This window comes from Anopheles stephensi, chromosome 2 (assembly GCF_013141755.1).
Source record: "Anopheles stephensi strain Indian chromosome 2, UCI_ANSTEP_V1.0, whole genome shotgun sequence".
Lineage (NCBI taxonomy): Eukaryota > Metazoa > Arthropoda > Insecta > Diptera > Culicidae > Anopheles > Anopheles stephensi.
In genome coordinates this window covers 81780973-81794490 of record NC_050202.1, presented here as the reverse complement: position 1 = coordinate 81794490, position 13518 = coordinate 81780973, and the positions used below count along the sequence as shown (strand labels likewise).

Sequence of the window (13518 nt, the reverse complement as noted above, 5' to 3'; positions counted from 1 at the left end):
TTCTGTTTTTGTAACGGTAACCATTCGTGTTGGGCACCGTTAGTCGAGAAGAGCAGAGGATGAAGACAAAGCAGCAGCAACAAAGATGTCCGGTCTCGGTAGAATCAATGGTGTGCTTGCTTTTTTTTTACTTGCCTCACTAGTTTCTATACCTCTTGATTGTTGTAGGGAACGATTAGGGTGAGTTTTGTTTGGTGCAAGCTACACTTTTAAGGTTACTTTCGAAGTGTTTTCGGCTTCTTGACGGGCGGCAAACTTCCGCAAACAAGAGATATCCGCCCCAATCGAAGGCATCCAACGTGGGGAGCTCCTAAGATACTTTCTTATCCCCCGAGATCAGAAAACTACCGATTTCCCGTTTACCAAACGGCCCCTCGGAGCAGGGTACCATTTACGTGCCGCACTTCTTGCTGAGAACTCAATAGACACTACATGCACTTCACAGCGTCCTCAAGCCTGTATTTATGCTGCGAAGAAAACTTGTCGAGAGGTGAACCTCAAGCACATCTTCAGTGTTTGTTGGGTGTATCTCGAAACGAAGCAAAAGCACACGAAGAAACTGAAGCAAGAAGTGGCTTAATCAATCATTTCCTCCCGGCCTATCAGAAACTTTCACAACCTGCACAAACCAGATTGGAGATGGGAGATGCGCGTATCCGCCTCGTGAGTGTGGCCGGCCGTCATTAGATGACGGCTGTAGAGATGATCATGATCAGCGCAACGAGCGATCTTGTGAGGTGATTCACCTATGTATCGCTGCGATTTTCGATGACTGTAATTTTCGGTTGACTAAACTCACCGCCGTAAACGGTCCTCACGCCCCTTGGGTGTAATTTCGCTTCCCCGCTGTGAATGCATCCTTTCCGGTTGATTACTGCATCCGAATCCGAAGGAGGCAAGAGGTAGATTATAGCCGGATCTACCACACTTGTTTTACGACCGAAGACGATGACCTGGACGGACCGGTTTTCTTAGTGGGAAACGCTAACACGTTCCCTCGTGTTATGTTGAGTAATCGCAGCCGGTCAGTCGTCAGTGAGAGCTCGAACGCATCGGTTCGTGGTCATCGGGTGTGCGCGTGTGGGTCGTAGCCTCGTACAACTGTCACTGGAAGTAAAAGTTCGCGACGTGACGAAATCGGCAAACGCATTGTTCACTGTTCCGTCCATAGCCGTAAGATTGTGACCTAGTTTCACGGTCGTGGAAGAGGAAGCTAATATACCACCAACCACCAACTAAAACTAATAATTCTTCCCATGTTTTCTTCGTCTCGTTTCAGTTTCTACCGCCGATCGGCGCACAAAGTGAGAGGTGTGAAAAGTGAAAACGCTGCATTATTTGGGTGTGTGCGGAATCGGAATCCACGCCGAAGAATTCCTATGCAAATCATATCCACACCAGAAACGCTTCGTAGAGAAAGAGTGTGTGAGAGAGAGAGAGCGTTTGCAGCGTTGCGAAAAAGAGAGCGCATTATATGCAAAACAGTTTGTAGAAATTTTGTTGACCCAATGTTTAAAGCGATTTGTTTTTGTTTTGTTTTTGTTTGCAGCTTAGAGAAATATTGCATTAAAAATCAAAACAGTGCGTCCTCGATTGGTGCGAAGCGTTCGAGAAAGTAATCGATCCGTATCTTTAAATGCTAGCAATAGGTGTGCATGTGTTGGTGGTGCGATAGTGGATGCGCGAGTGTCACGCAAGTGTCAAAAGTGAAGTTGAAGTGAATGTAGGGAAGAAAGTGTGTGGGGGCATAAGATAAGGAAGTGATTCTCTCCTCTAGTGGCAGTTACAACACATCCATAATCAGTATCTACTAACGCGTGTTTTCCGCGTGACAGAAGTGTTTGTACTTGGGTGTAAGAAGGCAGAGTGTTTGGGTGTTTGGGATTTTCACATCAGTCGGATTCCAGCAAACTCTGACAGCGGGGCTTCTGCATCCCAGCATCCGGTTCTCATCAGCAAACTCCAGTCCACGAGACGCAACCCAGAAAAAGACACAACGACACATCCAAGATGAATGGTTTCCGAGTGCTAAATTTTGCCCTGTTCGCGTTCTGCTTTCTCTGTAAGTAAACGTTCCAATTTTATTTCTTTTCCTTCCCGCTCTGTGTTTCCCCCCTAACCCGTGTTGCCCATTTGCCAGTGTCGATTACGAATCGTGGGAAGATCTCCCAAAGTTCTGGTTCCCATAGAGACGACGTCCCAACCAATGTTGGGACTCCATCTGTGAAGCAAATCCATACCAACTGGACCGACAGTTCCAATCCTGCCCCTGCAAGTAGTAGTAGTAGAGTATCCCGCAGCGATCCTATTCGCCGAAGCGTTGGGACAGTTGCGTTCCTTTGTCGCAGGACATCCGTGTTTTCCCCCTTTTCTGGCCTCTTTGATGGTGATGGGTTTTTGTGTGTTTCTACTGTTGGATTGCATACTTTGGTGGAGAAGTTGCCCGCTGCGTGCGACGAGGTGACGTTCCGCACCAGCGCTCGGCTCATTCGGCTGCTTCCTGATGAACTTCCTTCCTGCGAATGCTACTTCAAATGCTGCTGCTGCTGCTGCTTACAGCAACCATTCCGAGGATCCGGTTTTCTCTAACAATGGGTTATGCTTTTTCGGAACCGGGAGACTACTGCTTTGCTAACCTTAATCCGGCGACACCAACGCCCGCATCCAGTGCATGGCAACGAGCTCAGCCTCGCAGGACACTCGCCCGTGCCACTAACAGTATGCTTTCCTGCTCGTTTGCCGACTGATTTTGTGTACTTACCCGGCTTCACCCACCGCACTTGTTCTCTCCTCTCCACACTGCGACACTATCGGGAGTGGGTGCTCACACCACCAAGGCTTCAAACTAACTGCACACACACACACTTTCGCTGCACTTTGCACTCGCGCCGATTTAGCATGCAAAAGTGTCGGGCAGCCTGTTGTTCGCTCCTCATTCGCACAGTCCTCCTTTCGCTGGCGCACATTGTTTTCGGATGCTTTGAGTTACTTTCGAGTGCAGTGTTTGCGTGTCATTTCGCACCCCAGGTTTTTTATCAGCATCGTGTGATGTGTCTGTTGTTTCGCAGCATCAAATGATTCGCATCCATTTTCCGACCAACTCACCCAATTCACCCGGGTTGGGTGAATGTGCTTTATGTGCATCAACTGCAGCACAACACACGGCTTTTGTGTTGTTCTGTCCGCCTTCATACTTTTATCCGATGCGTCTTTTCGGGTAATGCATTTTCTTTTCAAAGTATATTGTCGTTGGTTGTTTTTTTTTCGTTCATTCGTTCGTTCTCCATTTTCCACACGCTTACCCATCGCATCCGACAGAAGATTGGCCATTTTCCGTTCGGTGGAGGCTTTTGTTCGAAGAGGGCACTAGTGGGACGCGTCTTGGAGACAGTGAAAACTAAGACTTTGTGACAAAAGGGATAATGCAACGATCCCGGGATGTCATCTGTGTTGGCGTGCTTTGGAAATGTTGATTTACGATGAAAAATTGCTTTCCTCTTCGGAAATTGATTGGTCGTTTACACTGAAACGACCGTGTTTGGCACTGTGCACAATTTTAACCCGTAACGGGTTATTTTTGAAATCTTATAAGTATTTTCGATAGAAATACATTTTGAGCACTTGCAAAAGGATAAATATTGAATAAAAGCGCCCTTTAAGATTTTTTTCTATTCAGTTATTAAGACCAGGTTTTTCTCTTGTGGTATGAACCGGGTATTTTGAATTAGAAATAATAAATGTAAGCAGTTGATAAAAAGATGTAAATTTTATTAACGGGATCTTCACGAAACTCTTCATTAACAAAATTTTCAATTCTCAGACTCTACATTTTTTTCAATCAGGGACGGTTAACCATAAGGCTTTACATCTTATTTACAAAATAATTTAGAATGCATATAAATTGGAAGGCATTTCGTTCTTTAACTGAAACTGCACCTTCTTCTGCTTCTTCCTTGGCACTACAACCCCGAGAGGTCTCGGCCTGCCATTTATGGCTTTCTGTGACTTGATTTTACCCTTAGCAAAGTAGTCAGCCCTGCGTACGGGGAGGCAGTCTGGATGGGATTTGAACTCCGGTCCTGCCATGTGAAGACCTGTGCCGTTTTCGCCTCGGCTCCGGGCCGCCTCGAAACTGCACTTTATCCCTGGTATATTCGATTGCTCTTATAATTTTTATCCAGAATTAAAATGCTTTTCTGCTGAAAACTAATTGTGTTATGGTTGTAGCCAGAGTGTGTTATTTATACCAGATTAAACAAAAATACATAAAATTAATTAAGCTAAAGGTCATACGAACTTCATCGGTCCTTTTAGTGTCTTCGTCAGAGGAAACAAATCGAAATCGGCAATGTACATTAAAGTGCCAGAGAATAGCTTCTAACATTATTATGATTTTGATTGGGAAATCGATAAAGAATTTGATTTTTAAATAAATTGCATTTTTTTCTGTTCTCTTTCACTGTACAACTATTTTCTGACTGATATTGAACTTTACGAGTCGAGATCAAGCTTTTTTTTCTCTCGTTCGGACTTTCATGTGATCAGTTCTATTTCGTTGATCTGTTTTCTATGGTCTAAGCTTGATTAGTTTCTACAGAGTGCTACTTTTTTGTGTTTTATCGGTATGGGGATTGAAATCTCTATCGTTACTTCTCATCCCACTCGGCATACTACCAATAGAAAGTGAAACATCATTCCCATACTCACACTCGCACTCGCATATCTCTCGGTGTGGGTGCGTGTTTTTCAAGTACAGCCGGCGTGCACCACACACAATGTTTTGCAACGATGAACCTTACCGATGCCCTTACCGACGCAACCCGGGGCACGCCAGCACCCACCCAAGCCTACGCAATTCCGAGTCGCGGTTTGTCGGATGTTCGTTCCCACCCAACGCAGCTGTGGTCTAAGCACCTTTGGCGCAGTGCATCGGGTGTAACCTTCGGTAGCCTTGCGCGGTCGGTCGGTACTTCCCCAGTAAATGCAGGCCTAATGCAAGATTAATTAAGACCAGACCTGACTTTGAGACCAAGAGCAACCGAACCGAACGGTGTCATGTGATGCTCTCGGTGCGTTTAGATGGCGTTGAGAGAGCTTCCAACTGATTACCGATGGGGAAATTAATGGCCGCCAAAGAGGCAAATGAAATGGACATTCTCCTATCAAATCAAACCCCCGGCTTGAATGGATCGTTTGTTTCGCAAAAGGGGGAATTTTATCGATTTAGAGGTAATTAAAAAAAGCACATCAAATCATTACATAGCCCACTTGGTTGTTTTGCTGTCTTTGTAGGGCATCAGTTTTATGTGTGTAGCCCTTAAAAAAATAGGAATTGAACCCCTAAGCGGTATCGCTGGGAGCGAACTTTAAATCACGCTTTAGCAGCACTGTTTGGACGCTTTATCGAGCGTGAAGCTTCGCTTTGCAGCAGTTCCATATTTTAGCTTCAACAATGCGCATTGCAATGATAGCATTCGAACAGGAGGAGCGCGCATGGGATGATTCGCAATAACCATTTGCATAGAGCCATTAAACCTAGATCGGCTAAGCGCTCACAGAAAATAAAACGACGGGGCTAAGGTAGGGTGAGGTTTTCGCAACCGATTCCTGTGGCTCTCTGGCTACATCCTTGGCGTCGTTACGCCATCGGCACTCAGTCCTGGGATTTTTTTGTTTGCTTCACTGCCTCGGTCCACAGCTACGGTGTGCCTTTTATAGCTTTGCGTTGTTGGCTCAATCCATAAAATAACATTTTCATTACATCGCTGCCAGCCGCTCTCGGTGGGTGCTCTCGGTCACCGAAGACCGATCTCACAAGGTGGATTTGAATTGATTCTGTCGAAGGTGTGCAGTGCGAAGACAAATGTTTGATTTCATTTGAGAGAAAAAAAAAGGTAGGACGGAGCACATACGCATTCCTGGTCCTCACCTCTCCAACTGTCCGGATGTCCAAATGATTTTCCCATGGATTAAATCGCGTATAAATTACCAACATTTACGATCGATTCTAGCGACCACACGGTGGACCAGAGGTGAACCCCGAGCAGCGAGCTTTCGAAAATCGATAAAATTAAATTTACATCCATTTGACGCGAGCAGTAGAAACGCTCCTGAATGGCCGTCGCGTCCATTGAGACTTGCTGACATCAAGCGGCGCTGCCTTTGTGCCTCCGATTGATTCTAATCGCACATGTTCGGCAAGGTCGTTCACTACAGTCTACTACCACTACGGTTCATTTGCTGGCAGCAGGTTGGGAAAGGTTAGAAAACGGTTTCTAAACGATTACTTCCAGCCCGAAACACGCTACACGGGTTATAGTTGGGTGCTTCCGAAATGGAGCAGTCGGCGATACGAACCGTCACTGGTTGCGTCAAACTCGCCGGCCATACGACCGAGCGTCACCCGAGCGAATCGACCATCCACCAAGTTTGCCGTCGGCATCGAGTCGTCTCCTCGTCGTCCATTTTGGATGGTTAACGAAGTGTGCCAATAAGTAGCTACTACTGGTGGTTGATGGATAAGTGCAGATGGGTCGAACGATTGCACGGGTCTTGGTGACAGTGCGCTGACAAATTGGTGGTTTCGTCATGTCGCGTCTTCGCTTATCTCGGGTATCTTGTCTCTGGGTCTCTCACCATCCGCTAGCGGGATGTGTTCCGATTTGAAACAGTTCCACCGCTAATTACCCCGCTACAGTAGCAATTGAGACGTTGCTGTGGTTCTAGTGACAGGACAACTAATTGTGTGTTTGCTACTATCAAGTATATCGCACCACAGCGTGTTGTAGGTGGTTACGTGCCTTTCGACCCGTAACACCACTACCACCGATAATAAGCGGGCGAGTACCGGCCACCTGTAGACTATCGTGTGTTCCACCATCTTGACCGGGGTGATGCAGTGATCCCCAACCTTAGCAGCTTAGTGTGTGTGTGCGATACGTACGCACGCCATGATACACTAAGCTGGCACCTCCACCGACTTATCGAACGCTTCATTACGATCACTTCGGAGACCTTCACAGCTAGCTCTACTTTCATTACCAACCTGTGTGTGAGCTCGACTCGCATTGGGAACTGGGTGAGAGATCAACTGTTGCTGTAACTACTCCGCACAATGATCGTGTGTGTGTGTGTCTGCAGCAGTAGTTCCCCGTGGAGAGGTTCCGAGGTTCGTTCGGCGGAGGTTTTGTGGAGATCTTAATCTCGGTGCGTGCAATGGCACTGTTGCGTTGTGGAAGGAATGTAACGAAAGGGAAAACGAAATTATTTAACGCAAGCATGTTTGTTGTTTTTTTTTCTCGACGCATGTTTCTATTGCTCCGATGATACACACACATACGTTTGCGGTTACTGAACGTCTGAATTGGAGAAGCGAGCGAGGGACAGCTTTCGAGAGGTGCAGAAAGCGTTCGTGGATATTATAGCGCCAACATCCTCTCACATGTCTGATGTCTTCCGGCCCGTACACCGGATAAATGAAAGTCGCTTGAGTGGCCGAGCCATGATCACATCGCGTCAATGAAAGTGATGGCCCAGATATTCAGTGTGATTGTGCCGTGGCTGTGGCCTTTCACCATACGGTTGTTTGATACGGTGAGCAACGACCGATCACGGGTGGTATGCACTTGATTGTAAATAATAAACAAAAACGGGACGCTGGGAAAGGTAAGTGCACTCATTTCCCTTTCATTTTCCCAATGCATTAAGCGGGTTTTAATTTGTCCACGGTTCGACCTCCATCGGGTTGGTGCGGATTTTCTCTGCAACTTCACATCTTTCCTGGACCACTCCCAGGAGCGTTGCACAATTCCCAATTGCGCCAGCTGGGTGGAGAAAACAACATTCACTTTTTGTTTATGACTCGCTACCTGTTCTACTTACCGAATGGAGGTTTATTGGACGCTGTAAGATGGCTTGGACGATTGGGATCTCTAGCTATCGTTGCTAATTCTCGGTAGAGAGCTACTTGAAAGGGTCCGTAACAAGCCAGGAAATAGATGCTCATTGAACTCCAAACCTCAGTCGGCTATATATTTGGAGTAATTTGAAGTGTCTAGAGTAACCACTTGCTCACCGTTACGCTCACGTTCTAGTTTAAAGCTACTTCCACCAGAGCTTCACGCCAGATAGCGATCGAAATTGTTTGTATATTTTGGTAACTGTATCTAATTGGAAGTTCTCTCCGCAGGAGGGAGGTTGCTCCAATTTCTGGGCTCCAAGAGCCGCTACGCCTCTACGTCCATGTTTGGAAAACAAAACGATCCGGCTCGTTGTGATAGATGGATGGTATAATTTTCACAAAGCGCTCCAAAGGCCCGCACGGCATTGGAATGCCGGTGGCGTCGATGCGTATCGGCGAGCGTTCGATTTCCGATGCCACCGACCACTACCAGGGGACGGGGACGTGGAGGAGCCATTGGCCGAGCCGCGAAGCAAACAAAACAAAAGCATTCCAAAAACGGTAGTAATTTGATCATTGGAGGTGGCTCCAAAAATTGATTTTAGATAAACATTTGTGCTCCGTCTCCGGCGGCGCTCGCAGATGCTTCAAACGAGCTGAATCATCCCAATTCGATTTCATCCATGACCGAGACCTGCTAACGGCCGGCCTACGATTGTGTACGTGGTGAACTTGACTGCCAATCGGATGGAGAAACCTGTGGAAGGGAAGGTTTTCAGGTGGAGTACAGGTGTTGCTGTACCGTGCACGAACCAACCACCGGAATCCACGGAAAACTGACGGAACGTCTCGCGGTACAGTACGTTGCAGGTCATTAGCAGCGTGTTGTGCGTACACAGTTCCATTCGGATCGCTTTTCTGCGTAGCTCAATGAATTTCTCTCGCTAGAAACTGATCGTATCTTAATAGGATTTTAATTGGAGCACCGTTGAAGCCGGCCCGGACTAGCATACCTTGAGGACGGCATTCGACACCAAACACAATAGATCACCGGGGGGACCTTCGGCTGTCAAACAAAGGGCAGCATGCGGCAAACCGCTACCGCGAGACAAGACGGAGCGTTGGAGTGTGGCTTTTGTTTTTGCTCCTAGTTTTTCTATACACGCGACCGTTTGATGCTACCGAAACCGAAACCCAGGGCATTACAGCACGTCCCACCGAATGACCACAAAATCCCGTATTCAAATCCTCCCGGTGGACGGGCCGGATGCTGCTGGATGAAACGTAAAATGTGAAAGTCGTAAAATCGATTCCCCCGGTGGTTTGCTTAAACCGCTTTCGATCTCCTCTCCGAGCTTCGTTCCCGGCGGGCTTTTCAAGTCATCGCCGATTGCACTTGAGCGAGACAACCAAGAAACAAGTCTTGCTTGCTCTCCAGCCCATTGCCGTGGTCGGTCACCGGAAGATGAACATTGGAAGATAATCGAACACAAACACGGCGTCATATTGTCGCTTTCACTCTGGAGACTTGCTGGTCAGGGAACGCAGGATGATCTGGAAATATCGTCTCCATTAGTCATCGGACTCGGAAGTTTACAGGACGCATGTCGTCTTTCACTCCACCGTAATTCTGTTTCGAAGACTTTCGGGTTGCGCAAAACCTTGACTTGAGTAATCGGCAAATAGTGAAACAGCCACACGGATGTACGGAATGCCTGCCGGCAGGTGGTCTGTCTCTGTAGACCAGCTTTGCTGATTGGAATGGTGCATCGTACGTCTCTTTACCGCGGCACATGCCGTAAGATTTAGTTGGGTTTTATCAAGCGTTATTCGGCAGCTCACACCATCGCTCGGTATCTCCATGGAAGGCAATTAACAGCCATAATAGCTCGGCGGTGGAATATCTATAATGTGCGTTCGAATTTCCCGCTCATGTCTCTATTTACAAGACCGATCCAGCTCTTCAGGCATTAGACAAGTAGTATGCCGGCCATCGCGAATGGTTAGGCGCGAGGTGAGATTGTACAAAACTGGTGATTTATCAGCCGACGCTTATTGGGTGCGATCGAGCGGTTTGTAAACTGGTTTTCCCCGGACTCGAGTGTCCACAATTATCTTAACAAGTGTGTGCCGTTCTCATCTCCATCTCCTGGATGGAGTTGTGCGGTGGGGATGCTAAGGTCTCTCTGCACGTTAGCCTCATGCGTGGCTGTAATTAAATGCATAACTCTTTTTTTTTCGCTTCTCTCTGTTCGCTTGTGTTCTTCAAACGATGCTGGCTGTTGCTCGGGTGTTTGGTGAGCTCTAATTGCAGCTGAGATATGAGGCTCGATTTGATTTTTTGCACACACACACCTGTCGAGTGTTGGAGCTCGTTATAAATGCGGCAAACATTCCTGCTGGTCTGGTACGGTACCGTACCGCACCCGTGAGTGATTACGGATTAACGGCTTGCTGTTTTTCCTGGCGATTTCTTAAATAATTCGTACGCATTTTAACCTCATTTTCTTCACGGAGAATCTCGGTCACCGATTGACTGTCGGCGAATATCGTTCCCCGAAAGTGAACGTCCCGTTTTCGGCACCGGTGAATTGAGGATAATTGATCAAGCTTTCATATCGGTTGGATGGTGTTGTAGACGTGGGCCTGGCGAAAGGATCATTAAGAGACGCTTCCGAGGGCGATCGTTCAACGCTGTCCCATGTTGGTGGCCCAATTGCTCATCGTTTGTCATGTAAAATTGTTATTTGCTGTAGGCAAGTACACTCGCAGAGAGTGGAAAAAATGGACAAAATCTTGTTTCGCTGCAATCCCGGCGCAAGGGAGGTCGGTCGAACAATGGACAAATAATCTGCTAAACATGAGCCGTTTTGCCCGCCTTCCTCACCAGTCAAACGCGTGCGTGTACAGCACACTCCTTCTGGCGACGGACTTCTGCAAGCCTTTTGTCGAACGCACCGAACGTCTGACAGGTGCTCCATTAGGCAGCGGACACACGCACCACTCGCCGTCGATATAAAGCGATCAATCAACTTGGCCATATGAAGCAAAAAAAATCCAACGCAATCGAACGTGCCCACCATCGTACACGCCTTAAGCTGCGAATCCGCAGGAAAAAAAAGCAGCAAAAACTATCTCCACACCGTCGGTCGCCTTACTGGCGAAGGATGCCGGGAGGATGAATCGGATGGGCGAGCACAAATGACGTGAAGCAATCAGTTTTTGGTAATAAAACACAAATAAAACCGATACTAGACCGCACGCCGACGATGGTCGGTCTGACGTCGGGCCGAGATCTCAATGGAAACTAATTGCCCACCATCAACTACTGCACGGTGTCGCTTTTCCTTTATGGACTCGACGTGAGCACTCGCAGGGAGAAAAAAGCGCTATCTAATAACAAATCACCTACGATAAAATGGATAACCATCATCAGACCGTATGTCACAAAGGGTACACACGTGACGTATCGCTTTTTGTGGGTGCAATTGTTTTTTTTTTCTTCTTTGGACCCAAAAACTATGGCTCGTCCGGATTCTCCCGGGAACCCAGATGTGTAGGGATGACAGATCGCTGAGTGACAGGTGATAAATCAGATTAATTAGCAGAGTAAAACTGGCTTTCAACGTGTCACGTGCTGGGTTTTATTATGTGGTTTAGACCGTGCTCAGGATAATCTCTTCTGTGTGTGTGTGTGTTTGTGTTCCTTTCCAGAGTTCCTGGGCCATTTTAACACACAGATTAACACTTCAAACGCTCATATCTATCACTGGTGTAAAACACAATTAATGCTTTGCAATTGTGGCTTTAACTAGCTCTTCTCGGAATGGTACAAATGTTACAAAGTTATCTCCCAGAACAGCGCTAAAGAAAACGCGTCCGCCAGAAGATGGTGCGGAAAAATGATACACCACACTGATTGGCTGAGTGGCCAATCGTGGAAGAGCTTCAATCGGAGGGTAATTACTTTCTACTCAACAGAACTGTCAATAAGAGGGTTCTTGTGGGTGAATAGCGTGAAGGAGCAAAGCTATACCGTTTATGCTTTCACTCCGGCAATCATCAACACATTTGTTCAAATGTTCGTGTTTGCATTCCCGTTCCCGCACACACAGGGAAACTTTAATTCCGACTGTCGATGGAGACGAGCTGGGTTTGATAGTACCTGGCGGAGAATAATTTCTCCCCGCTCCCGAGACGCCTCACGAATCCTTGCCTTTCGCACTAAGGTGGTATTAAAATAATGCCAGACCAAACGTGCTCTACAAAGTATCACTGCAGACACAGACGAGAATTTGTCTGGCGTTACCGTACCGACCACGCTGCTCCTGAACTGCTCAGCAAATATTAGTCCCGGTAAGATGAAAACTCTCCCCGCACTCGGCAAATATGTTGATATGGATACGGCACTGTCAAACGGTGTTTTGAATAATCCTGCCAGCAGTGTTTTCTCGCTTCTCGCTTACAGGTACGGGCAGATAATCTCATTACCGTGTGAAATGTGATGAGCAGGTGAAATGCAGAAATGAACTTCCACTGCACACTAATGGACTCTTGGTACACAAGCCGGTTACTTACCGTCGGGGCGAGGTGGCGAGAACATCCCGATCCCGGGTGGTCTGGTTAAGGATTTGTGAGCCGTAACCGTTCCATACTGTCCGGGGGGGGGGGGGGGGGGAGGGAACTGTTATTAATGGCCAGCGGACAAAGAGCACCACCCTGACGGCACATTACAGCATCCATCATGCATTCCGGGCAGGCTTCCGGTTACGAGAGCAGTCTGTGCAAGGAACTCCCCTTGTCGAATAAATTTCTCATCAATGTAGGCAGGATTCACAGGGATCAGGGCGAGACTGCAGCATATATGTTTGCCGGGGGAAAGTGAAGTCTACTGACCAAAGGTACCGAGTCTCGGTACAGTGATAAAGTTTTACCGACCGTCTATACCGTCACCTTTTGAGCTTGATCCTTTTGCCAGCATTCACTTGCCTGTCGGTTTGCATGAGGCCTAGCAAAACCAACCATCTTCCCTCTGCACGCTGCACCGATCTCGCCGGTAGTACTTCGGTTGGTATAACAGTGTGGTAATAATATTGATTGAATTTATTACCGACCATATTCAACTCTCGGGAGCTCGGGTTGGGAAGAGCGTTCTTGGCGGCTGAGTTGGCTGAGTTTTACATCCATCCAGACATGCCACGACGTGGGCCCCTACTTTGCCTGCTTGCCATTCTCTCAAAGAAGCTGTCCAATTCATTCTACCAACTGCAGGTGCCTGGAAATCCGTGGCGCTGCTGAAGGAGTGGTCTGGCGGTAAGGTTACGGCAGAAGTTTACCGTTAAACAACGTGTGTATTCGTGGTCGGTCTCCTCAAGGAACCGAACTAGACCACAGGCTAACGGTATGTGGACGAGCCTTCCGAGCGTCAGCACATGTGTAATCGCATCAGTTGCCTTGCGGCCATGCTTGGCCTGTGTGTATGCTGCCTTGTATTCAAATTAGACACTACATCTCTGCCCTCTCGCCTGCCAGCACAGGGCCTGTCTCTCTGTTGATAGCGTTGCAATTATGATGACCGTTGCCGCTACTGTTAGCCGTCTGGCCAAGATGTGTGGATT

General features: G+C 47.6%; 1 protein-coding gene across 6 annotated transcripts in view; it reads left to right on the top strand.

The window, feature by feature from the left end:
• LOC118505609 overlaps positions 1-13518 on the top strand; it is a 73490-nt gene that overhangs the window by 31423 nt on the left and 28549 nt on the right. For 3 of the 6 annotated variants that reach the window (XM_036041647.1, XM_036041646.1, XM_036041642.1), the window contains exon 2: positions 1550-2062. In XM_036041647.1, coding sequence (XP_035897540.1) covers positions 2011-2062 — 52 coding nt within the window. In that variant the 5' untranslated portion in view covers positions 1550-2010. The other 3 variants (XM_036041643.1, XM_036041644.1, XM_036041645.1) reach the window with 3 other exon arrangements.